Genomic DNA, 27,844 nt, shown 5'->3' on the forward strand with positions numbered 1-27,844 from the left:
TTGCCTATCCAGGCACTATTCTGACAGTCCTGCTTAGCCTCCAGCTGAGCTTCAAACCTTACATCCAGTTAATAATCACCCAAAACTCCCCACTTCCACCTCAAATATTCCCTACCAGCATCCCTATCTTAACCTCGCCACAGTTCAAAGTTTCACTCATGCCTTTGTGACCTCCAGGCTTGACTTCTCCAATTCATTTCTTGCTGGCCTCCAATTTAATTTCTTCAAATGGCCTTGTCTGTTGAAATTTTAAGAACAGATTCAGAAAAGGGAGAGGATCATCTAATCTAGCATGTGCTAGATAGTTAATGGAAGACCTGGATGACATTCTGACATAGTCATAGTCATAGAGTCATACAGCACAGAAAGAGGCCCTTCGGCCCATCGTGTCCGCGCCGGCCATCAAGCCCTGTCTATTCTAATCCCATTTTCCAGCACTTGATCCGTAGCCTTGTATGCTATGACATTTCAAGTGCTCATCTAAATGCTTCTTGAATGTTGTGAGGGTTCCTGCCTCTACCACCCTTTCAGGCAGTGAGTTCCAGAGTCCAACCACCCTCTGGGTGAAAAAGTTTTTCCTCCAATCAACTCTAAACCTCCTGCCCCTTACCTTGAAACTATGCCCCCCTGTTTATTGACCCTTCTACTAAGGGGAAAAGCTCGCTTCTATCTACCCTATCTATGCCCCTCATTGGGCTGATAAGTGGCAAGTAACATTCGCACCAGGCAATGACCATCTCCAACAAGTGAGAGTCTAGCCACTGCCCCTTGACATTCAGTGGCATTACCATCATCTAATCCCCCACCATTAACATCCCTGGGGGTGGGGGGGTCACCATTGACCAAAAACTTAACTGGACCAGCCACATAAATACTGTGGCAACAAGAGCAGGTCAGAGGCTGGGTATTCTGCAGTAAGTGTCTCACTTCCCAACTCTCCAAAGCCTTTCCACCATCTACAATTCAGGAGTGTGATGGAATACTCTCCACTTGCCTGGATGAGCGCAGCTGCAACAACACTCAAGAAACTCAACACCATCCAGGACAGAGCAGCCTGCTTGATTGGCATCCCATCCACCGTCTTAAACATTCACACCCTCCACCACTGCACACCGTGGCTGCAGTGTGTACCATCTACAAAATACACTGCAGCAACTCGCCAAGGCTTCTTCGACAGCACCTCCCAAACCCGCGTCTTCTATCACCTAGAAGGACAAGGGCTGCCGGCGCATGGGAACCATCACCTCCAAGTTACTCACCATCCTGACGTGGAAATATATCGCAGTTCCTTCATAGTCGCTGGGTCAAAATCCTGGAACTCCCTCCCTAACAGCACTGTGGGAGTACCTTCACCACAAGGACTGCAGCAGTTCAAGAAGGCGGCTCACCACCACCTTCTCAAGGCCAATTAGGGATGGCAGTAAATGCTGGCCTTGCCAGCGATGCCCAGATCCCATGAACTAATTTTTTTTTAAATGGCCTGTCTAACCTTGCAGTGAAGAACTGGAATTTTAAGGGGGACCTGTGCAACCTTTTCTTTTAAGCGGAAGCATCATTGAGTACTACTTAAAAATACTGAAATTAGGCCTAAAATAACTGCAAAAAACAGGAGTCCTTGATTTGGAGTAAATTCAAAGGAGTGGGTTGACTTGTTACTTGCCATCACTGGAAGTTCTAAGCTTGTCTATTTTAACTCTTACATTAAAAAAAACGATCAATTCAATGTAAATGTTATAAACTCTTAAGACAAGTACTTATTGACATCAGTTGACTTTACCTTTCCTTTGTTTATTATGCAATTGTTTACATTGTAATTTATGCACAATTCTTGGTCCATCAGTTTGGCAAGTTGATCTCTTTGGAAAATTAGAGCACATTGGTGGCCCTGCTAATCTATGCTGCTACAAGAAATAAGGACTGTTTTTCGAAGACCCCAGTGCACAGCTAGGATAACTTGAATGCCGAATTCACATGTTGTGAATTAACTGTGAAGTAATTCGCCATAATGATATTTTAAAGTTGTACACCCTTTCACTGTAACCAACATAACAATTCAAATTTGAGTTTTAAATGCACTTAATCAATGAAGAGAAAACAATAATAGGAGTTTAAAAGCTACTCAAATACATAATGCTTAGGAAGTATTGCCGGGTGGTTTGTGGAGAAGCGGGGACTGGGGGGTGCTTGGTGTTGTGGGAGAGAAATAGTGTGACTTTCTGTCTTGGCTTGATAACAGTATAACATCGAAACTGAACTCTAGGTTGGCTCATGGGATTAGAATGCAATCTTTCAGTCAATTTAAAATGAAAGAAAAATAGCCACCGGGATAGTTCTCAAATATTATGCTTCACCAACCTTATCTGTTGCATTGAAATCCTGAAGATTTATTAGCAGTTGCGCAGCACTGAAAATATCGTAAAGTGATAAAGAATATTAAATCCATAACAAAAAACATTGAACCTGAATTTTTGTGCTAAACCGCCATGAAGAGCATTATAAGCAAATCTATTTTTAAATCTGTGTACTGTCTATAGTTATTTGGGCAAATCAATATTGCAATTAAAATGAAAATCTGTTTGGTGATTGGGTTGTGCACTGACTTTTCCTGGGATCTGTGTTTTGAATCCTGCCCCGGCTGAAGGCTCCAATGTGAAATGAGAGTGGGCAGCCTCAATCCAGTTCGGAGAATCTGGGGCTCCAGCACACAAGCAACCAAAGTAGAACCCAGATTGGCATTAAATTGCTGAACTCAGTTACAGAACCCATAGGGAAGATTGCTACAGATAATAGACTGCATTAGTGCACCACGAGTTTTTGAGGTTTACCTTCCGACACTGGTGTTAAGGCATAGAATTGGTGTGTGTTTGGGGGGCAGGGAAGAACTTTACTACAATAGCAACAACAACTTGCAATTATGTAGTGCCTGCAAAATATCGCAAGGTGCTTATCTGACTATGATGATATCACTGGTTGCCCAAAATAGAAAAGTCCTCCCAATCTCCTGCTCCACACTCTGCATCACAGGAAGTGAAGTTTCCTCTGCTGGGGGTGTGCATGGAAACTAGTGGGCCAACACCTGCTGTTTGAGTGTAAAAGTGCTACTGCCATTGAAATCTGCTTTTTAAAAAAAAAAATGACCTTAACTTGGTTATAAAGTAGGGAGGTTGTCTTATACGTGGGTCACATTATATGCAGTATAAACAATACCATTCTCAATAAGTCAAGGAAAACTTTATCAACAGCTGCTTCAGGTCTATTTCCTTCCATAGAGGTGCTCATGACCATTAAAAGTCTCCTGTCGTAATTTACTGCCCTTTATTGGTAGCCCCCCGTTAATCAATGTTTACTTGTTTCCTCTGAGAAAGGGTGCCGATGTACTAGAGCTCCTGAGTCCTGGTATAAATCTGCAAAATTTGTAAAATTTATCAAACTGCTGTTTTTGAGGGGCAATAAGAGTGGTAACTCTGTTCAGTTGAAGAGGTGTTTTCCAACCTTTAAATATGGAGCTTCAATTTGTTTAAGGTCATCAGCTACAACAAGAGAGGAAATATTGCAGCAACATCCCTTAATAATTGAGTCTAAAGATATTTGACCTTCAAACGCTACCTTTGAAACAATATAAAAGTAACATTCCACTTGAGCAAACCAGGAGAAATTAAATTCTTAATCCTTTGAAAGCTTGTGATTCAATCTTGTAATTGCATCCAGAATAGATTAGAAAATACATTCATCAAATCCACTTGGAGTACTTGGTAGCAGGATAACCTGCTTCTCTTGCTGTGCAAGAAACAAATGGCAAATCAGAGACCCTTGAATGTTTTGTATGATAAGTGCAAATGAACAGCCTTCAATGATCTGTTAATCGAGACATTGTAATTGCAGTCATGGAAAAATGCCTTTATAGATGACTCTGGCAGGCAGCAAGAGCACCATCAGTAGTGGACGCTAATGAAACTAGTCTTAGATATTCTGAGACTTGCTATTGTAAAAGCTCCATCTGACTGTGTCTGCAGTGTCTGTTTTCGATCAGGTACGATGACACCTCTGCAGGGACTCTCTCCATTCATATTGCAATTAGAACTGTTCTCCGGTGATCTTATTTATAATTCACTGAAAATAAACTCAAATTTGCTTTGTCAAAAATTAAGTTGCATTCTTTTTGAATAGTCGGTGATATCATAGAATGATACAGCGCAAAAGGAGGCCATTCGGCCTATCGTGCTTGTGCTGGCTCTCTGGTAGAGCTATCCAATTAGTTCCACTCCCCTGCTCTTTCCCCATAGCCTTGTAACTGTTTTCCTTTCAAGTATTTATCCAGTTCTCTTTTGAATGTTATTATTGAATCTGCTTCCACCACCCTTTCAGGCAATGCATTCCAGATCATGACAACTTGCTGTGTTTATAAAAATAAAAAAAAATAAAAAAATGTTTCCTTTGGTTCTTTTGCCAATCACCTTAAATCTGTGTCCCCTGGTTACCGACCCTTCTGCCACTGGAAACAGTTTCTCTTTACTGTATCAAAACCATTCATGATTTCGAACACCTATCAAATCTCCTCTGAACCTTCTCTGCTCTAAGGAGAACAACCCCAGCTTTTCCAGTCTATCCACTGGAATAAAGTTTGTGGTTTAGAAAAACTGCTCTCTTCCAAGTCCTTATATCAGCTAGGTGAACTCCAATGTGGAGTAATTTGTTTTTTTGGTGACTAAAAGATAATGTTGTCTATTGTCATAATGCAGAAGTCCATTTCTCAAGTTGATGATTTTCATTGAAAGTAAATCATAACCCTGATTTTTTTTTTTTAATGCCCCTATGCATTAATTTAGACTAAGTTGATTTCCACGAGTTAAGACGTGTATAGCTTTGATTTCACAATTGTTCAGAGCTTTCACAGACTTCTGGTTTTTAGTTTGTCTTAAAAAGTTTAATTAGGTTGTCCTCTCACCAAACGCTTTTTGAATGGATTTATGATATTTCTTTTAACTTATTCTGACTAGTTAATCCTGGCACTAGCTTTGAAGAGCCACTTTCCCAGAGGATTACCTCCTTGTCCACAGAAATTCTTTCAACTGAAATCTATAGGTGTTGTGTCGGTACCTTTTTACCTAGACACAATTAGAACTCCGAACTCTCAGATTCAAACATGAAGTGCTTTATTCGAAGGGAAAAGGACGTTCTGGAGAGTTCCGAACAAAGAGAGCTAAACTTAACCAAGAGAACACCCAACCATTTATCTGCTGTGACAGCGCCACCACAGGCGGGAGGAGAACACACAATACATAACATATAAGCTCACTGTCTTTTCCTAATCACTGAGTCCAACAATCTTGGACTTGCAGGTCAGGTCTTTTTTTTTGGAGTAATGTAGTTTCAAAAGCAGCTGAAGCCATCTGCAAATGGCTGACTTTTTGGTGTTCGACTCCTACTTTTTCCAAAGTTCCCCCCCCCCCCCCCCCCCCCCTTTGGCTTTCTATGGATAATTTCCTTTTATAATAAGTATTATTCATTAGAAAGATCTTACTAAGACAACTTGAAAGAATGAACTTGTGGTCACTGTTGTAATGCAAGGTCCCACAAACAGCAATGAAATAAACGGCCAGATTGTAGGAATTCGTGAATTCCTGATGAAATTACTAAGAGCGAGGCAATCAGCTAACCAAAACGATGTTTAATGCAAACTGGTGGAAGTAACATTCAAAAACACAGGAGAACTCAAACACAGGTCTTTGCTTAAAGCTGGCTCCACGAGAACTGAGAGGGGAGGCGCCTCAGTCTGACGTCATGACGTCATGACGTCATCACATTTCCTGCCGTTGGGAACGCCACGTGATGACGTCATCACGCTTGGTCTTAACCCTTTAGAGACTGCGCTGTTAACATGCAGCAAATGAATACAGATACCGATTGACTTTGTTACAGGTAATTATGGACAACAATATAAGAACCCCTTGGTGGCTCTGCCACATGCGCCCCCCCAGAATTGTCCTTAACAATGGCAGTCAATCGAAGAGGAGGTCGGACAAGCCTGTTCGAACGACTCCTATATTCCCTGAGAGGAATGTGCTGGGCAGTTGATGAACTGGCAGGTGGAACGATGTGGCCGGGCGTGGCAGCGACAGGCGGCCGACCACGACGCGGTGGCTGTGCGGTTTCGACTGGCTGTTCGAGGTCCAGGTGCACGCGGGCTTGAGGCGGTCCACTGAAATGTGGTCGGGTTTGCCGCCGATGTCGACCAAAAAACTCTTGGCACCCGCCCGCAATACTTGGAAAGGCCCCGCGTAAGGAGGCTTGAGTGGACTGCGATGGGCATCGTGACGAACAAAAACGAACTTGGCCTGCATTAGCTCCACTGGAATGTGGGAGGCTGGAAGACCGTGATGTGACGTCGGAATCGGCTGGAACATCGGGGCAGCGTCCCGGTGGGCGTCGAGTTGCTCGGTTGCGGACCACGGCTGCGTTGGTGACGGCAGGAATTTGCCTGGCACCCGGAGTGTCTGGCCGTACACCAGTTCCGTGGCAGACGACTGCAGGTCATCTTTTGGTGCCGTATGCAAACCAAGCATAACCCAAGGCAGCCTGTCTACCCATGCGGTGCCCTGGAGGCTGGCTCGGAGCGCCGCCTTCAACGACCGATGAAAGCGCTCACATAACCCGTTGGCCTGCGAGTGGTAGACCGTGGTGTGATGGAGCTTGGTGCCCAAACCGATAGCCACAGCATTCCAAAGCTCGGATGTGAATTGTGGGCCGCGGTCGGACGAAAAATCCGATGGGACGCCGAACCGTGCCACCCACGAGGAAATAAATGCTCTGGCGGCATCCGCAGAGGTAGTGGACATCAGCGGAACAGCCTCCGGCTATCTCCTAGTGCGGTCGACCATGGTCAAGAGGTGAGTGAAACCGTGTGATGGTGGAAGTGGCCCAACGAGGTCGACGTTGACGTGGTCGAAACGGCATTCCGGCACTTCGAAGGTGGCCAAGGGGGCTTTAACATGACGTTGCACCTTGGCTCGTTGGCAAACGACGCAGGTATTAGCCCAGTCGTGAGCGTCCTTGCGCATCCCCCTCCAGACGAATTTGGATGCCAGTAACTTCTGAGGCACCCTCACGCCAGGATGTGAAAGTCTGTGTATGGCGTCAAAAACTTTGCGACGCCAGGAAACCGGAATGATCGGGCGGGGAGGCCCCATGGAGACGTCGCAGGGCAAAGAGGTGCCCGCCAAGTGGAAATATACGTCCGTCGGCTGAAGGCAGGAGGAGTCGGTACAGAAAGCTTGAGTTTCGGGGTCAGCTGCTTGGTCGGCAGCCATGTGTGAATAATCTATTCCCAGCTGGACGGCCGCGCGCGAGAGGCAATCGGCCACCACGTTGTCCTTGCCGGCCACATGACGGATGTCTGTGGTGAGCTCTGAAATAAAGGTGAGTTGCCGCTGCTGCCGAGCCGACCACGGTTCGGTAGTCTTGGCCATAGCAAACGTCAGCGGTTTGTGGTCCACAAACGCGGTGAAATGGCGCCCTTCCAAAAGAAAACGAAAATGGCGGATAGCCAGAAACAACGCCAACAACTCCCTGTCGAACGTGCTGTACTTGCGCTCGTTACGGCGCAGTTGGCGACTAAAAAACGCCAGTGGTTGCCACACACCGTTGACCCACTGCTCTTGTACGGCTCCTATTGCGGAATCGGAAGCGTCGGTCATGAGGGCGATGGTGGCGCCAGGCAGTGGGTGTGCCAGCATCGTTGCGTTCGCGAGCGCGGCTTTCGTGTCCCCGAAGGCACAATCCATCTCCGGCGTCCAAACCACGGGTCCCTTTCCCGGCTTTCCTCTGAGAGCCTCGTAGAGTGGCTGCATTAGTTGTGCGGCCCTGGGCACAAACCGATGATAAAAATTCACCATACCCAGGAACTCCTGGAGGGCCTTGACGGACTGTGGCTGCGGAAATGCTGCGATCGTCTCCACCTTTGACGGAAGTGGCAACGCCCCCTCCGAAGTAATGCGGTGGCCCAAAAAGTCCAACCGCTGCAGCCTGAACTGGCATTTGGTCGGGTTGCTTATCAGGCCATGCTGATGGAGGCGGCGAAAGAGTAAACGCAGATGAGCGATGTGTTCCTCTTTAGTGGCGCTGGCGATTAGAATATCATCGAGGTACACAAATAAAAACTTAAGGTCCCGCAGTACCAAATCCATAAGGCGCTGAAACGCCTGTGCCGCATTCTTGAGCCCGAATGGCATTCGGAGAAACTCAAATAGGCCGAAAGGGGTAATAACCGCCGTCTTTGGGACGTCCTGGGGGTGCACAGGCACCTGATGGTACCCACGGACGAGGTCGACTTTGGAAAAAATTGAATTCCCGGCCAAATGCGCGGAGAAATCCTGAATGTGTGGTTTGGGATACTGATCAGGGGTTGTGACCTCGTTAAGCCGTCGGTAGTCACCGCAGGGCCGCCATCCGCCACCGGGTTTAGGAACAATATGGAATGGCGAGGACCAGGGACTATTCGACCGGTGAATAATCCCCAACCGCTCCATTGCGGCGAACTCTGCCTTCGCGGCCGTGAGTTTGCTGGGTTCCAGTCGCCGAGCGCGTGCGTAAACCGGGGAGCCGGCCGTCTTAATATGGTGCTCCACCCCATGCTTGGCGGTCGTTGCAGAGAAGGTGGGCCTGGTTAACTCTGGGAATTCCCCAAGGAGGCGGGTGAAATCGTTGGACGCTGGCAAGGCACAGGAGACCGCGTGCGACGCGGCAGAACCTTGAAAACACGGGATGGAGTTGAACGTGGCGGCATTGATCAGTCGACGATTTTTCAAATCTACTAACAAGCTGTTGGCGCATAAAAAGTCGGCGCTGAGGATCGCTTGCGCAATCTTGGCGGTGATAAACTCCCATTGAAAACGTTGACCGCCGAAACACACCTGGGCCCGCCGTTTCCCAAATGTACGAATAGCACCACCGTTGGCAGCTTGGAGTGGACAACCGTGCCTCCCAGTCCGGATGTCGAGGACCGATGCGGGAAGGATGCTACACTGCGCTCCCGTGTCGCATAAAAACCGCCGGCCTGAGATGGAATCGGTGACATAGAGTAGCTTCCTGGAATCGCCATCGCGACCGTGGGGCAAACTTCAGGTTTGGTCTTCCCGTCGCGCGGTTGGTGCTGGTGTTTCTCCGTTGCTCTAGGCTTGAACCCGCAGGGAGGATGGCCGCATCGGGCCTTCGGGCTGAAATGGACATGGTAATAACACTAGCCGGATGGTGGAGGCATCAGGGCGGAGCCTTTCTGGGAGGGAGGCCTCGAGGCAGCGCAGTATTGTTGCAAGACGGCGTAAATTTTGTCAGCCTCGGCCGCGAGCGCCACACAATCCGCAGTTTCCGACCTCGCGAGGGCTGCCTGCACCTGCTCAGGCAATTGGCTCAGGAACAATTCCCGAAATAGGAAACACTGCGGTTCTGAACCAAGGAGCGTGAGCATCTGGCTCATTAACTCCGATGGCTTGGAGTCGCCTAACCCGGGCAGCGTTAGTAACCGCCGTGCGCGATCCGACTTTGTGAGGCCAAATTCCTGGATAAGCCGCGCCTTAAGGGTGTCGTACTTGCTGTCGGCCGGGGGATTTTCCAGCAGGCTGATGATCCTCGAAGCTGTGCAGCTGTCGAGTGCGGAGACCACGTAGAGGTAATGGGTCTGATCCTGCACTATGTTCCGGAGCTCGAACTGAGCCTCCGCTTGCACAAACTAGGAGGCCGCCTGTTCCCAGAACTGAGGGAGCTTCAAAGCCACTGCGTTGGCCTCCATCATGTCACTGCGTCTCGCTTCCTCCGCGAAGATCGTCCACGAAGAATCGGGGTCATCACTGTAGGAATTCGTGAATTCCTGACTAAATTACTAAGAGCGAGGCAATCAGCTAACCAAAATGATGTTTAATGCAAACTGGTGGAAGTAACATTCAAAAACACAGGAGAACTCAAACACAGGTCTTTGCTTAAAGCTGGCTCCACGAGGACTGAGAGGGGAGGCTCCTCAGTCTGACGTCATCACGTTTCCCGCCGTTGGGAACGTCACGTGACCCACGTGATGACGTCATCGCGCTTGGTCTTAACCCTTTAGAGACCGCGCTGTTAACATGCAGCAAACGAATACAGATACCGATTGACTTTGTTACAGGCAATTATGTACAACAATACAAGAACCCCTTGGTGGCTCTGCCACAAGATCACCTATTTTCGGTGTTGGTTGAGGGATAAATGTTGGCTAGGATCCCCGGAGAACTCCCCTGCTCTTCCAATCGTGCTGTGGGATCTTTTACTTCTATGTGGGAGGGAAGATGGGGATGATGACTCTGGGGATGGTTTGGGAAGTGTATCCAGAATATTTGTGGGGCAGATCCAACCTGAAAGATAGTCATTTTAGTCTTAGTTTTCTTCAAATATGGTTTTCCAGAGAGATGGATTTCTCTACACAATTTCTACCTGTCTACATTTTTCCTGCTGGGTTCTTTGCTTTCTCTCAGCTACAGTTGTACAGTTCCTGGTCCAGATCTGTGAGTACCCCTGTAGCCATTAACCTTATTTAAAACTGGTTTTACAGATTGTTAGTTATCTAGGTCCTTAGAATATAATACAATTGAACAGAGAATTTCTTTGAAGTTTACCATATTTAGTGCTCTTCTGGCAAATGTGCCAAAAAAAAACCATATTGAATCTGGTATAAGCCAAGTTGTTGTATTTTAAAAATCCAATGTAGATGTTGTTGAAATACTTACTTTTTATTAAAGAAGCACAAAATCTTATCTCAGTAGCTACTTTACATCAGGATGAAAGATGTCTATGGGGGACCTGATGTAGTTATAAGAACATAAGAAATAGGAGCGGGAGTAGGCCAATTGGCCCCTCGAGCCTGCTCCGCCATTCAATAAGATCATGGCTGATCTGATCCTAACCGCCAATCCACTATGACAGGACTATCTCCTGAATCTAACAGAATTAGACACACGAAATAGGAGCAGGATCAGGCTACACGGCCCCTGGGCCCGCTCCGCTACCCACAGGGCCATGACCGATCCGAACCTAGACTCATGTCCAAATTCCTGCCCGCTCCCCGTAACCCTTAATTCCCTTATCTTCTAGGACTCTGTCTATTTCTGTTTTAAATTTATGCAATGACCTAGCTTCGACAGCTTTTTGGGGCAGCATATTCCATGGACCTACCACCCTCTGAGTGAAGTAGTTCCTCCTCATCTCAGTTTTGAAAGAGCAGCCCCTTATTCTAAGACTATGCCCCCTAGTTCTAGTTTCACCCATCATCTGGAACATCCTCCCTGCATCCACCCGATCCAACCCCTTCACAATCTTATATGTTTCAATAAGATCGCCTCTCATTCTTCTGAACTCCAATGAGTAGAGTCCCAATCTACTCAACCTCCCCTCATATGTCCATCCCCTCATCCCCGGGATTAACCGAGTGAACCTTCTTTGTACTGACTCGAGAGCAAGTATGTCTTTTCTTAAGTATGGACACCAAAACTGTATGCAGTATTCCAGGTGCGGTCTCACCAATACCTTGTACAACTGAAGCAATACCTCCCTATTTTTATATTCTATCCCCCTAGCAATGAAAGCCAACATTCCATTGGCCTTAATCACTTGCTGCACCTGCATACTAACCTTTTGGGTTTCGTGCACCAGGACCCCCAGATCCCTTTGTACTGCAGTACTTTCCAGTTTCTTGCCATTAAGATAATAACTTGCTCTACGATTTTTCCTGCCAAAGTGCATAACCTCACACTTTCCAGTATTGTATTCCATCTGCCAAATCTCTGCCCACTTGCTTAGCCTGTCTATGTCCCCTTGCAGGTTTTTTATGTCCTCCTCACTCGCTACTTTCCCTCCCATCTTAGTATCATCTGCAAACTTTGATGTGTTACATTCAGTCTCTTCCTCCAAATCATTAATATAGATTGTAAAGAGTTGGGGACCCAGCACTGACCCCTGCGGAACACCACTGGTTACTGATTGCCAGCCTGAGAATGAACCATTTATCCCAACTCTCTGCCTTCTGTTAGATAGCCAATCCTCTATCCATGCCAGAATATTACCCCCAATCCTGTGATTTTTTACCTTACGCAATCTTTTGTGTGGCACCTTGTCAAATGCCTTTTGGAAGTCCAAATACACTACGTTCACTGGTTCACCTTTATCCACCCTATATGTTACTTCCTTAAAGAACCCTCAGCAAATTTGTCAAACATGACTTCCCCTTCATAAAACCATGCTGACTTTGTCTTATTAAATTATGATTATCCAAATGTCCTGTTACTGTCTCCTTAATAATGGACTCCAAAATTTTACCTACCACAGATGTTAGGCTAACCGGTCTATAGTTTCCAGCCTTCTGTCTACTGCCCTTTTTAAATAAGGGTGTTACATTAGCAGTTTTCCAGTCTGCCGGGACCTTTGCTGAGTCCAGGGAGTTTTGGAAGATTATTACCAATGCATCCACAATCCCTACCGCCACTTCCCTCAAGACCCTAGGATGTAAGCCATCAGGTCCAGGCGATTTATCTGCCTTGAGTCCCATTATTTTACCGAGTACCACTTCCTTAGTGATTTTGATCGTGTTTATCTCCTCCCCCCCCCTATAGCCCCCTGCTTGTCCAGTGTTGGGATATTCTTGGTGTCCTCTACTGTAAAGACTGATACAAAATATTAATTCAGTGTTTTTGCCATCTCCATATTTCCCACCATTAATTTCCCGGTCTCATCCTCTAAGGGACCGACATTTACTTTAGCCACCCTTTTTTCTTTTTATATAACTATAAAAACTCTTACTATCTGTTTTTATATTTTTTGCTAATTTACTTAATCAATCTTTTTGTTATTTTTTGCTGTCTTTTAAAGTTTTCCCAATCCTCTATCCTCCCACTAGATTTGGCTACCTTATATGCCCTTGTTTTTAGTCGAATACTATCCTTAATTTCTTTACTTAGCCACGGATGGCTGTCTTTTCTTTTACACCCTTTTCTTCTCGGTGGAATATACTTTTTTTGGAAGTTGTAAAATAACTCCTTAAATGTACACCACTAATCATGTATCGTCTTACCCTTTAATCTATTTTCCCAATCCACTTTACTCAATTCCGCTCTCATACCTTCATAGTCTCCTTTATTCAAGCTTAGCACACTTGTTTGAGATACAACCTCCTCACCCTCTAATTGAATATGGAATTCAACCATGTTATGGTCACTCATTCCAAGGGGATCCTTTACTAGGACATTTTTAATTAATCCTGTCTCGTTACACAGGACCAGATCTAAGGTTGCTTGCCCTCTGGTCGGTTCAGTTACATACTGCTCAAGAAACCCATCCCTAATACACTCAATGAACTCCTCCTCAAGGCAGCCCTGCCCAATTTGATTTGTCTAATTAATATGATCGTTAAAATCCCCCATAATTATAGATGTTCCCTTATTACAAGCCTCAACTATTTCCTGATTGATACTCCGTCCAACCGAGTTGCGACTGTTCGGAGGCCTATAGACTACGCCCACTAGTGTTTTTTCCCCCTTATTATTCCTTATCTCCACCCAAACTGTTTCATTATCCTGATCTTTTGACCCAATATCATTTCTCTGTATTAGTGATTCCTTCCTTTATTAACATAACCACCCCACCTCCCCTTCCTTCCTGCCTGTCCTTCCTGATTGTTAAATAACCTGGTATGTTTAATTCCCAGGCATTGTCACCCTGCAGCCATGTTTCTGTAATGGCCACAAGATCATACCCATATGTAGCTATTTGTGCCATTAACTCGTCTATTTTGTTACGAATGCTACGTGCATTCAGATAGAGAACTTTCAAATGTGTTTTGTGACACTTAGTTCCTGCTTTTGCCCTTTTTATTACTTTACCTTTTACTCCATACCTCCTGCCCCTTCCTGACACGCTCTGGTTTTTAATTTCCCCACTGCTACCTAAGTCTATGACCTTCTCTGTTATTTTTATTATTTGTTCTCTAGGAACCTCCCCCCCACTAGTTAGTTTAAAGCCCTCTCTACAGCCCTAGTTATATGGTCCGCCAGGACTCTAGTCCCAGCATTGGCCAAGTGAAGCCCGTCCCAACGGAACAGCTCCCTCCTGCCCCAGTACTGGTGCCAGTGTCCCAGGAAGCAAAACCCATTTCTCCCACACCAGTCTTTGAGCCACGCATTTAACTCTCTTATTTTATTTGTCCTAGCCAAATTCGCTCGTGGCTCAGGTAATAATCCAGAGATTATTACCCTTGAGGTTCTGTTTTTTAATTTGACCCCTAGCTGCTCATACTCCTTTAACAGAACCGGCTTCCTAGTCCTATCTTTGTCGTTTGTACCAACATGGACCACGACGACTGGATCCACCCCCTCCCACTGCAAGTTTCTTTCCAGCCCAGAGGAGATGTCCTTATGGAAGTAAGATGCTGGTGTCTCATCACTTTGGCCCACATGAAACCAATCTACTCATTTTACTAACAATGTTTTAGCAGCGACTTGCAAGAACTTGTATATGAAAGCAGAACTTGTTATCTTTCCTTATTCAACTATTCGCTGCACATAATCGGCCTGTTTTCTCCAGCTGGGAGAAAATAATCTGAAAAGCCGACTGAGCCACCAGTAAAACCACCAACCATCCCCAGCTCAGAGCTCCTACACCAACACCATTTCAATCTCTCCTTGGCTCAAGGTGGATATAATTTGCGCTTCTGATTCTGTACCTTTTTTATAACATTTGATTTATTATCTTCTTTGGCATTTCATGTTTTTAAAATGTATATAAGTTCCTGTACTTTGTGTAGATCAAGGAAATTAGAGGAGTAGTATTTACAAAAAAAAGGTCTAGAAAGACATCCATATTGGTTGTGTTTCTGTGCTCATTTCTGATGGGATGGGCTGTCTCTTGGTTTGTGGTAGCGGGATTTGCTGATTTTTCACCCATACCTAGCTCAAAGCTGCTCTTAACATTCATTAAAAGCTACACACTCCCCAGCCTCAGATTGCGATTTTGGAACAATGACTGTCACTACATTTCATTTAGTGTCTCAAGGTCACAGACATAGGTTTTGTCTACTCCTCCAAACTGGTGTCAGCCATCATACGTGCATGGTTATTGTGATACTAGCTGCTAGGATTCTGGTACTGCTCACATTTATGAACTGGCTTTATGCAAATGAAACACTTGTCTGTGTTATTAAAAACTGCTCATTCCCATTTTAGTGGGTATGACACAAAGTAATTAATTGGATGTGTAATGCTTTGGTATGTTTTGTAGGCATGAGGCAGTATATAAAGGTGTATGTTCTTATTTCTTATACAATGGAAATATTTACTCTAATTGTAAAAGGGTTTCTTTTTGCCCTTGAGCAAACACAAATAATAATTTGAATTAAACCAGCAGACCAGTTCTCTTTCTCTCACCCCCGCCCCCCCCCCCCCCCCATTGGCTTACTAGTCCCGCAGTCTAATTCTGTCAACTGAATTTGAACCACTGTGGAATGCACTACTAAAACTTCAGTCACACCCTGCTGCTTGCTTTTTCCCCTGGTTTGAGTTGGTGTGAATAGCGGTAATTCAGAATCCTTTCACAGGTCTGAAATTCTATAGCATTGCAGTAGTTACACTGCACTCCTGCTGACATGCTATTTGGGCTGTTGGATATAACTTTTTAACCATATTCCAAATAGAAAAAAGTGTGTTGAATTATCAGGCCTAAATTTAAAAGGAATATTCGTGTAGGAGGAAGTACGTATGAGTAAGGTACTTACCTCTTTGTTCCCACAATAATACATTTTCAAAAGAAGATCTGCAATTTGCAAATAAAAAGCTGGCACCAGTAAAAGTGACCGTGAAGCTGTTGGATAGTTGTAAAAACCCACTGATTCATTAATGTCCGTAGGGGAATGAAACCTACTGTTCTTATCCTGTCTGGTCTATATGTGACTCCAGCCCCACACCAATGTGGTTGACTCTTAACTACTCTCTGAAGTGGCCTAGCAAGCCACTTAGTTGTATCAAACCACTACCAGAAGGCTCACCACCACATTCTCAGCAACTGGGGATGGGTAATAGCACCAGCCTTGTCAGCAGCACCCACAGCCCGAGAATACATTTTTTTTAAAAACCCGTTGAAGCTTTCCTGCATATAACCGCAGAATCTCATTTAAAATCTGCAGTTCTAATGCAGATACGCATTGATGACTTTGAACAGAGATACTGGTAGCCACTAGAGCACACTGAGGCTTGCAAGAATCACACTTACTGTTGAGCTCGCACATTTAATCATCCATCATGAAAGCAGATGTGATCTCAATAATAGACTTTTGAGAGCTCCTAGTATCTATAACCTCTTTATACAGTTCTTGAAATTCATATAATTTCATTGTTTTTATAAGCAGTTATTTCTATTATATTACTTTCATCAATTAAAAATGGAATATGATGTGCTTTAATTGAACATGGAGAATACTGCACAGGTCTAAGTGGTTTACAAGACAGCAATCCAATCAAGAGCTTCAGATTACTTCATGTACCGCAAGAGTGAAGGTTGAGAGGTTTGTTAGTCCATTAAACCCTGAGATTGAATTATTTCCTGCAATCCTCTCTCTATCAGCTTTTCCCCCCACATATATTTATTGGTGAATTTTATGTCCATCAGGGTGAGAGATGTTAAAGATGGGAAATTGAATACTTTCTGATTTTGAGCACCCATTATCAGTCCCCAAGTTCTCCCAGGTAAGGTATAGTGCAGTTAAATGTAAACTAAATTCTCTGACTACCTCAACTGTATACCTCAGTCCTACACGCAGAAGAGATTGCCAGTTAGTAATGAATTAGGGTTAGGTCTTTCCTGTGAGCAGATGCCCAATTGAATCTAGGGCGAGATTTGCCAAACTCCTTTCAAATAGGACAAAGGAATTTGTCATCTTCCGTATAATTCAGTCTGCCTAATAGTTGGGCATGCTGCTGCTGCTTCTTTGTGTTTCATCAACAGTTGGTATTCCTAACAACAAAAGTCAGACGTGGGCAGTTGATGCTTGTTGGTCCCTAGTGATTATGTCTTGCCTAGTTTTCAAATCTGTTAAGTCTGCTGGAGAAGATATTGAGACACCTATCTTGAAGTTGAGCTCATTTGTAATTTTCCACGATCATTCTTCTCCCAAGGTCTTTTGTCTTTGTACGATTTTCATGTTCAATCAGGTCCTGAAATCTTGCCAGTATATCTTAGCTTTATTATTTATTTTGATTACGTGGAATTTTTACATTGGGTTACACATAGGATTTGTTCACTTGAGGGCATTATTTTGTGTATTGATCATTATCCTGTAATATTGTGGACTTTCAGATATCTCAGAATTTTCTTTGAGAAGTGATTTGCTTAGGAGTAGGCCATTCAGCCCCTTGAGCCTGTTCCACAATTCAGTTAGATCATGGTTGATCTGTAGCTTAACTGCATTTACCTGTCATTGTTCCATATCCCTTAATACCTTGCATAACAAAAATCTATCAATCTCCATTTTGAAATTTTCAATTGACCTAGCCTCAACAGCTTTTCGGTGGAAGAGAGTTTCAGATTTCCACTACCCTCTGTGAAGAAGTGCTTCCTGACTTCACCCTGAACAGCCTAGCTATAATTTAAGGTTATGTCCCTTATTTTGTTTATTATGCCCCTTATTGTTTGTTCATGTGGCAGTCATCTCCTCAGTCAGCTCCTGTAAATGAAGGTTTTCTCGGGGCGCAACCAACCACTGCCCAAATTTAATTTACCCTTAAGTGAGTATTAAAGTGGCAACACCTGACTTGGTACATCTGAAAATGTTCTTTTAAAGAAATTTTGTGTGACAATACCTTACTACAGTATTGAGTCAAGAACATTGAATCATTTGTATGCTGAAATCAGATGTAATATGAACAACAGACTTAAAGAACTCTGCTGCCTCCTGTGTCTCTAATGTGCTTTATCTAATGCATAAAGGTTATACAATGTCATTGTTTTTACAACTAGTTATTTCTATTATTCTGGTTTCTTCAACTTAACATGTAATAATACGACTGCATAAACGACATCCAGAAGGCTTCAGTTTTCAATTGCTTAAATGGCAAGAAAATGGCCAATCATTCCTTGTAAGGAATTGTAGGGCTTGCCACCTTAAAATAGCAATTACTCCTTATAGCAGAGTGGAAATTAAGTTTGCTTAGTGCTGTCATTTATTTTGTGATGAGACCTATTCTCCCATTTTATAAATGCCTAATTTTAGAAAGAGTGAAAGAGTTCTGAGGTACAAACATTTTTATTTGAGGATGGGAACTTTGAATCCCCCTCAGTCTTGATCTATATGCCATACAACTGCTGACAAGTGCAGAAGATTGGTTGCTGTCTTCCTCTTTGTTTGTTGTATACAGAATACAGTTGATTTATTTTTCAAATCTTTTTGTGTGTGTGTGTGGCTTAAAAAAACACTGCGTTGAAAATCGAGCCAGATGATTTAAATTAGTGACAAAAATGATGCATGGTTCATCTACGGTAAACAGGAAGGGTTTTCCGAATACTTTCTCATGCTTCATTGTTTTTTTTTATCAGATCTATCCCCAGCCAGTGTTTTATTCTTTTAAAAAGTTGCTGGTTTTTTTCCCCCGTTATCAAATTGATCAGCCTTCCATATGTATGGGATGGTACTCTATACACAAACTTGTACAAAGACTTACCAAAAATGAAACCACCAAGAGTTCTTCAGAATTGTATTCAGGGAAACCTGTTTTGGAAAATAACAACTTGTCTTATGGTTTAATTCCATATTATTAATAGCAAAGGAGTTGTAGCTACGATCCATTTGTAAGAGTGAGTTAATAATGATTTAATTGATGGAAAATAAGCTTTTGCAAATAGATCAAGACACTGTACCAGTAACCAGCTGGTGTTGCTCAGGAGCTTGAACTGGCAGGTTCTCTGTTCATTTTGATGTCCGCAGCATCCCTGAGTGTGTGCTGCAGAGGTTGCTAATAGGATAAGTGCTGATGAATGCATGATCTGTTTAGTCCTGTGAGGCTGAGGTTGTGGGGAGGAGGGGTGGTGGTCATGGTTGGGTGTATTTTTGATAAGTTGCCTCTGGCCTCTGGACACGGCTTCACGTGCCGGCAGGTAAAAACATAGGGGCGCTTTCAGGTGGAACTTCAGCTGGATAGTTGTAGAATCACTTGATCTTGCTAGCAATAGGAGGGGGAGTATTGAAGAAAAAATGTTGTCAGCGCTGACTCCCACTATCGGTGAAAATTTTTGTGGATGACGGAGAATGTGGATGGCCGGGGCACAAATAACAGGTTTCACTGCGCAGTAGTGATAGGTTGATTTGGCTGACATTTTTGGATCAAGGATATATTGAAGCTTACAGTGCAACAATTTTAATGAATTACTGGACAGGGGCACATAGAATATTCGAAGTTTACGGCACAGAAAGCAGCCATTCGGCCCATCGTGTCTATGCCGGCCAAAAAAGAGCTATCCAGCCTAATCCCATTTTCCAGCTCTTAGTCCGTAGCTATGTAGGCCACGGCACTTTAAAGTGCATATCCAAGTAAGGCCACGGCACTTTTAAGTGCACGTCCATAATGGCTGTGCAAAATAATACAAAAAGCATTGTTTGTAAGATGAAACAAATAGCAATAATTGTAATTTAGAGTACATGCTAGACTTATGTTGTCAGTTGTATCAGTCATCTGGTAGTTTGTGATGCAAATTAAGTGTTGCAACTGAAAAAGCGAAGTAGCACTGCAGTGACCTACCCAGCAGCTGTCAGCTTGAGTTAAATTGGTTTCTAAATTACAGTAAAGATAAAACCTTCATGAATAACAAAACCAAATCTTTTGTTGCACTGGGAATTTTAAGTTTGTTTTAATTGGTACATACCTTGGAAACAATCTAGAAGTTTTAATTGTAGTGCTTTTTCACAAGTGTGTTATACAACAACTAAATAGGAAAATTATCAGTAGGGGGAATAAGAGAAATCTGTGTAGATTTTAACATATTTGTGCGTGCTTTGAAGCTGCTGAAGAGCCATTACTGTCCTAACGGTAGAACTCCTTGATTTGTAATGCATGCGTCTCGATAGTGTTTACAAAAGTATTGTGCTTCCTGCATAGTTGAAGTGTCCTTGATGGCATCATATTATTTACAGTTAAAGATTTCTGTCATTGCTCACTTTTCCATTGTTTAGTGGCAAATTAATTTATGTCCCATATATTCACATGTGTCTTTGTGGGTGTATCTTGGGAAATACTTCCTATATTAAATAATTTAGGAGAAACTATTACTGTCAGTTTTCTTTATCCTAAAGACCCGAGAGAAAGCTAAATCAGTCTATATCTTGCTTTGTAGGTAATATTCAAGGAGCAACAATAGTGGATGCCTTAGATACATTGTACATTATGGGAATGCATGATGAATTCAAAGAAGCTAAGGAATGGATTGAGAAGAATCTTGACTTCAATGTGGTAAGTATTTCTGAGAAAATTAATTTTTATTTGTAAAGCAAATGAAAATGATAATGGTATCTGGAGTGTGACCTGCCTAGATTGTGAAGAAGACCGAGGATTTGGGGTAGTCTATCTGGGCTGTGAGCAGGCAGAGGAATCTGGATGGGTGTAGTGGGAAGATTTGGGGTGAGTGTCTAGGCTAAGGACATAGCAATTGGGGCAGTCCTGTCTGACCCATAAATAGAGCCAGACCACTCGGAGTGGACATCCAGAAAGCCCATTTAATATTTTTGACTCCCCTGAGTTGGCGCAGCCCACTGGAAGGCCATCACTTTGCTGGACACTGTGGTAGTAACGTGTGCAGAGGCCTGAATGGTCACTCAGGCACAGAGGTCCAGAAATTATTGAGGAAGGCTGAATTGAACAAAGTTCCAGAAAGAGAGCAACATTCAAATCCCCCAGCCCCTAAGAAAGGGATGGTACCTGGGTGTAAAACTTATTGGACAGATTTGCAACAGAACATGCGCAATTTTGTGGGTAAGTTTGAAGATTTCATTTGTGAATTGCTCACAGTTTTATCTGTTTTTATAAGCCAGAAAACTTTAGTTTTAGCACAGAATGCTTGTGTTACTAATGAACCATGATGTGATCTGAAAGCATTTTTTGTAGTCTTTTGACCAACGTCATTATTCTTCCTTGTTCTCCTTGCTAATTTGTGGCTATCGATTCTTCATTGGTAGCTCTTCTACTTTTCTGCCTGTTCACTAATATTTAAGACAATGGAGAATTGTTTATATTAAGTGAAACATACAAGATCTCCTATGGTGTGGCTCACTAAGTTGATTTATTGTTTATAAAGATAGGAGCATTATACTGTGTAACCAGCTGTTTACAGGCAGCTTTGTGTAATCTGCCATTTCCCTTTTAAGATAATGGCGGAGTCCAAAAACTAGGGGCCATTGATATAAGCTAGTCACTAATAAATCCAATAAAGAATTCAGGAGAAACTTCTTTACCCAGAGAGTGGTTACAATGTGGAACTCGCTACCGCATTGAGTAGTTAAGGTGAATAGATTAGGGCTTATGAGACTGCGGGTAACATATTCGCATGGATGGAGGATCGGTTAGCAGACAGAAAATGGGGAGTAGGGATAAACGGGTCATTTTCCATTTGGCAGGTTGTAATTAGCGGGGTACTGCAAGGATCAGTGCTTGGGCCTCAGCTATTTACAATCTATATTAATGACTTGGATGAAGGGACCGAGTGCATTGTATCCAAATTTGCTGATGATACAAAGCTAGGTTGGAAAGTAAGCTGTGAGGAGGACACAAAGCCTGCAAAGGGATATAGACAGGTTAAGTGATTGGGCAATAAGGTGGAAGATGGAGTATAATGTGACGTTATTCATTTTGGTAGGAAGAATAGAAAAACAGAATATTTTTAAATGGTGAAAAAATATTAAATGTTGGTGTTCAGAGTGTCCTCGTTAGGAAACACAGAAGGTTAGCATGCAGGTACAGCAAGCAATGAGGAAGGCAATAGTATGTTGGCCTTTATTGCAAGGGGGGTTGGAGTACAAGAGTAAGGAAGTCTTACTACAATTGTACAGGGCTTTGGTGAGACCACAACTGGAGTACTGTGCTCAGTTTTGGTTTCCTTATCTGAGAAAGGACATACATGCCTTAGAGACCGTGCACCGAAGCTTCACTAGATTGATCCCTAGAATGAGAGGATTGTCCTATGAGGAGAGATTGAGTAGATTGAGCCTATACTCTGGAGTTTAGAAGAATGAGAGGTGATCTCATTGAAACATATAAGATTCTGAGGGGGATTGACAGGGTAGATGCTGAAAGGTTGTTTCCCTTGGCTGAAGAGTCTAGAATGAGGGGGCGTAGTATCAGGCTAAGGAGTCGGCCATTTTGAGGTGAGGAGGAACTTCTTTTACCCAGGGTTGTGAATTTTTGGCATTCTCTACCCCAAAGGGCTGTGGATGCTGAGTCATTGAGTATATTCAAGGCTGAGAGATTTTTGGATTCTAGGGGAATCGAGGGGTATGGGGATAGGGCGGGAAAGTGGAGTTGAAGATCAGTCATGATCTTATTGAGTGACTTGAAGGGCCTTATGGCCTACTCCTGCTCCTAATTCTTATGTTCTTATGAATAGCATGGATGCCTTTTAAGGGAAGGTAGATAAGTATATGAGGGAGAAAGAAGTAGAAGGATATGCAGATAGGTTTGGATGAGGCTTGTGTGGAGCATAAACACTAATACAGACCAGTTGGGCTGAATGGCCTGTTTCTGTGCTGTAAATTCTATGTAATGATATGCTCCAACCCCCATAAATAGGAATATCCCAAGATCAATTAGAGGTTCATTGTTTTTCTGTAAATTTGCAGCTACTTGTAAATTCCTGGCTCCTACCAAGGTCAGAAAAAACCAACAGGAGATGATTGGCATTCTTTGCTTAAGTGTAGGACCGAAGTTTGCATGTATGCCAAAGTATTACACTTCAAGTGAGACTTGAGATGTCTCAATACTTCGACATAAACTATGGGATTTTCATGGTCATGGCAAGTTAGATGATGCACGATTTTATAAGGACAGGAGTATCTTACCTGATACAATGTATTCTTCTGCTAAGGTGTGGAGATGCCGGAGTTGGACTGGGATGGACAAATGTAAGAAGTCACACAACACCAGGTTATAGTCCAACAGCTTTATTTGAAATCCACTTCACCTGACGAAGGAGCAGCGCTCCGAAAGCTTGTGATTTCAAATAAAGCTGTTGGACTATAACCTGGTGTTGTGTGACTTCTTACATTCTTCTGCTAAAGTAAAGGTGTGTCCCCTGAAAATCAGAATCCAAGGGAGGCCTGTGAGGCTGGAGGGCAGAACAGGCTAGAGCAGGAAGCAAGAACAGGGTATAGTAGCTGGTGGGAGAGGGAAGGCAGAGCAGGGTTACAGCGAAGAGGTGGGGGTGGGAAGTAGAGCACAGTAAGAGGCCAGATTTAGAGCCCTGGGAGGGGTTGTCATTTGGAAGGAGAGAATTGTAGGCCAGCGGAGGATGCTAAAGCGGGGCTGGAACCCCTACAAGGTGGCTACACCACTGGAACCAGTCACACCAGTATGGTAAACCTGGCCAGAGCAGTACTGTGGAGAGGAGGAGGGAGAAAGAATAGGGAGAGGGAGGAGGGAGGGTGTTTGCAGGGGTGGGGTGGGGGGGTGGTGTGTAGAGGTTTTACAGTTCCACACATACAAATATAGAATCATTTTAAAATATAAACAAGAATATGTTCCACACATTGGACGTATATATAAAATATAATTTATGTTAATACAAGGTAAGGTTACAACCCATTTCATGGCTTTACTTTGTGGGAATTTATTTGGAAGCAGTAGTAGCTGGAGCAGCAGCTTGTCACAAGCACCCGCTTGCTATTTTGGGAAGAAAAACATTTGAGGCTAGAACTGGAGAATGGAGTCCATTCCCAAAGATAGGTTGGAGCAGCGACTCTTCCCGAGATGCCGTTCACTGCATTAGAAGAAAAGAATGAGGCCATGGTCAGGAAGTACGATTTGGGTGCTAGAGGCAGTTGAAAGGCCAAAGGTCGGGACTGGAAATGGGACTCCGGCCCTGAAGGAATATATTTTTTTCTCATTTATTCATTCACAGGATGTGGGCGTCACTGGCAAGGCCAGCATTGATTGCCCATCCCTACTTGCCCTTGAGAAGGTGGTGGTGAGCTGCCTTCTTGAACCACTCCAGTCCGTGAGGTGAAGGCACCCCCACAGTGCTGTTAGGTAGGGAGTTCCAGGATTTTGATCTAGCGACGATGAAGGAACGGCGATATACTTCCAAGTCAGGATGGTGTGTAACTTTGAGGTGGTGGTGTTCCCATGCGGCTGCTGCCCTTGTCCTTCTAGGTGGTAGAGGTTGTGGGTTTGTGAGGTTCTGCCAAATAAGCCTTGGCGAGTTGCTGCAGTGCATCTTGTAGATGGCACACACTGCAGCCACATTGGGCCGGTGGTGGAGGGAGTGAATGCTTAAGGTGGTGGATGGGGTGCCGATCAAGCGGCCTGGTTTGTCCTGGATGGTGTCGAGCTTCTTGTGTTGTTGGAGCTGCACTCATCCAGGCAAGTGGAGAGTATTCCATCACACTCCAGACTTGTGCCTTGTAGATGGTGGAAAGGCTTTGGGGAGTCACGAGGTGAGATACTCGCCACAGATGAGTCAACTACATTGCTGTGCGTCTGGAGTCACACACAGGCCAGACTGGGTGAGGACAGCAGGTTTCGTTCCTTGAAGGACATTGGTGAACCAGTTGGGTTTTTATGACAATCCGGTAGTTTCACGGTCACTATTACTGATACTAGCTTTTTTTTTAAATTCCAGATTTATTTCATTAACTGAATTTAAATTCCCCTAGCTGGTGGTTGAATTTACGTCTCCGGATTATTAGTCCAGTGACAAAACCACTATGCTACCATATCCTCAATGGATTCCCCTGCCAGAAAAAAATATTTTCTCTGTATCTACCCTATGGAATCCCTTTCTCATTTTAAATTCATCGATTAGATCAGACCTCAACCTTCCAAACCCAAAGGAATACAAGCCAAGTTTATGCAACCTGTCCTCCTAATTTAGTATTTTAAGCCTTGGTGTCATTTTGGTGAATCTGCACTGTACCTCCTCCAATGCCAGTATATCTTTGCTGAGGTTCAGTGCCCAAAACTCAACGCAGTACTCCAGATGGGGGTCTGACAAAGGTTCTGTAAAACAAATGCATCACTTCCTCACTTTTGTATTCCAACCCCCCTTGAGATAAAGGCCAAATTCCATTCGCCTTTTCAATTACTTTGTGTACCTATTACTAGCTTTTAGTGTTTTGTGTACTTGGACATCTAAATCCCTTCGCTTCTCCACAGCTCCTAGTCATCATTAAGAAAATATTCTGTTTTGTCTTTCTCAGATCTAAAGTGGATGACCTCATACGTCCCCACGAACTCCATCTGCATAGTTTTCCCCACTCACTTAGTCTGTGTATGTCCCTTTGTAACTTCCTGCTCCCACCCATACAACTTACTGTGCCTGCTAACTTAGTGTCATCTGAAAACTTGGATTTATAACTCTCTATTCCTTCATCCAAGTCATTAATATATATGGTGAAAAGCTGAGGTTCCAGTACAAATTCCTTGGGAACATCACTTAACACATCACACCAAACAAGAGAATTAATCCGTTATCTGTACTTCTGTCTCCCACTTACCAACCAGTTGCCGACCCATGTCAGAAGTTTGCCTCCCTTTCTGTGCGCTCTCATTTTTGCTAATAATCTCTTGTGCAGAACCTTATTAAATGCGTCCATGTAGACAACACACTTCCCCTATCCACCATGCTAGTCACCTCCACAAAAAAATCAACTAGATTAGTTAGACATGACTTGCCCATCACAAATCCATGCTGACTCTTTGAACACCAAAAACTTGTCCAAGTGCTCAGTCACTCTGGCTGCGATTTTATCGGCACTGAGAGGGCGGGTTTGGAGGCAGGTCAAAGGTTAAAATTGTTTTGATTGACGGCGGGGTCCGATCCTGCCTCCAAACAATTTTCCCAAGTGTCGGGTCCCCGATTTGCGCATGGACCCGACACCTAGCGGTTGGAAGAGGATTAAAGCCAATTACCTGCCTGTTAACAGGTAGTTGATTGTAGTTGACAGGCTATTTTTTAATTTTGCCACTTCTGCCTTGGGCTTTCTGACGTCCGGACACCACGCCAGGTAAGTGTGGCATGTTGAGTCTGCTGTAATGTTTCTGCATTGATGACAGCTGCAGAAGTGGTGTGAAGGATCCAATGGTGCACTGGTGAGTCTGAGGTAAGAAAATGTTGGGAAAATCATTTTTAATGTCTTGACACATTTCTTTAGGTAACAAGTTTTGAAAATGATGTCCAGTGCCGCCTCATTGGGAGAACCTCTCACCAGTGACAGATCACTTCTGTCACCTCACCTGCAGCTGCCATCTGTTCCAGCCTATGGAGGGAGTCATTGGAGAGCCTGGGTGCAAGAGCTCACTTTTGTACAGTGATTGTCAGTGTTTGCAGCACCTCAATGCTATCAAACACTGAGAAATGAGCTGTCAAAAAATAATTGTGCATGGTCCCTTTAAGAAAACGGGCAGAGCAGGCTTAACCAGGTCAATCAACGTAAAATCACGTCCGTGGGCCGGATGCAGTTGGGGGCCGGACCGGAAGCCGGAAACCACCTGACCCGCTCCCAACCCGAATCCATTGACAAAATCGCGGCTTCTGTCTCTGATAGATTCAGTAACTTCCCCACAATTGATTTTAAACTGACAAGTCTCTCATTAGCTGGTTTCTCTCTCCCTCCCTTCTTAAATAATTGAGTGACATTTGCAATTTTGCAAGGCACAATTCCTAAATCTGGAGAGCTTTGGAAAATTATGACCTAATATATCTGCAGTTTAGGTGCTTATTTCTGATGAGGCGTTATTTTGACCAGGCAGGCACCAGTGCAAGTGAAGCACGATGACTTGAGCACTGAGAAATTTAAAGTTTAAAAATAAAATTAAAAGAACTTAAGAGGGTACCATGGGGAAGGGAAATCAAGACACTGAGATCTGACCAAGCTAGGTAATTTATAATTATTTGGGCAGTTACAGTTAAAATGTTATGTTTAACCTTTTAAAGATTACTTGCTTTTGAAGCTTACTAAGGTGCAAGCAGAAAAATAAGATGGTGGACAAGACTGTGTTTTGTGTAATCAAGTTAGTTTGCAAACTCTTTACGTTCTAGAATACGTGCAGTAATGTAATCCTACTTCATTTTCTGTCTTTAAAGGCAAGAAATATTAATATGTAAATGATCATAAACTACAAATTTAAAATGCATTAAATATTCATTATCCTGTAAGACAGTCTTTAATTTTATTGCAGACTATAACAATGTTGCTCAGATTGAAAGGCTGTACTCAACTGCCCTCAAGCAAATGGAGGAATAAAGGAAAATGGTACAGCAGAAAGACTGCTTTGATACTTGCTAAATTAATATTTTAATTGCATAACATTATTTCAGTGACTACACGTAGTTTGAGTGCAGTAGCTAGATGTATTTGTTTTGATGTGAAATTATTATTTTAAGGTGGGCCTTGGATTCAAAACACAACTGAGGTTTCCCAAACGGAAACATTAATTAGCAGTAATTAACATGAAGCCTGTGGTGAATGCAGTTAGAAGAATCTGATCGTTCCAGGAGTAAATATTATTTATTGTACAAGGTAGTGTTAAAACAAGCAAACACAAATTATCAAGTTCAATACTATAAACAGATGGATTGGGTAATTTTA

General features: G+C 43.5%; 1 protein-coding gene across 3 annotated transcripts in view; it reads left to right on the top strand.

The window, feature by feature from the left end:
• The window catches only part of LOC147112720 (mannosyl-oligosaccharide 1,2-alpha-mannosidase IA-like), a 454,464-nt gene that overhangs the window by 192,369 nt on the left and 234,251 nt on the right, over positions 1 to 27,844 (top strand). For all 3 annotated transcript variants that reach the window (XM_085997310.1, XM_085997309.1, XM_085997308.1), the window contains exon 3: positions 20,386 to 20,501. In XM_085997310.1, the coding sequence (XP_085853436.1) occupies positions 20,386 to 20,501 (116 nt within the window). The remainder of the gene's footprint in view (positions 1 to 20,385; positions 20,502 to 27,844) is intronic.

Source organism: Somniosus microcephalus, chromosome 9 (assembly GCF_052327205.1).
Source record: "Somniosus microcephalus isolate GS21.2 chromosome 9, FLI_Smic_1.0, whole genome shotgun sequence".
Classification (NCBI taxonomy): Eukaryota; Metazoa; Chordata; class Chondrichthyes; order Squaliformes; family Somniosidae; genus Somniosus; species Somniosus microcephalus.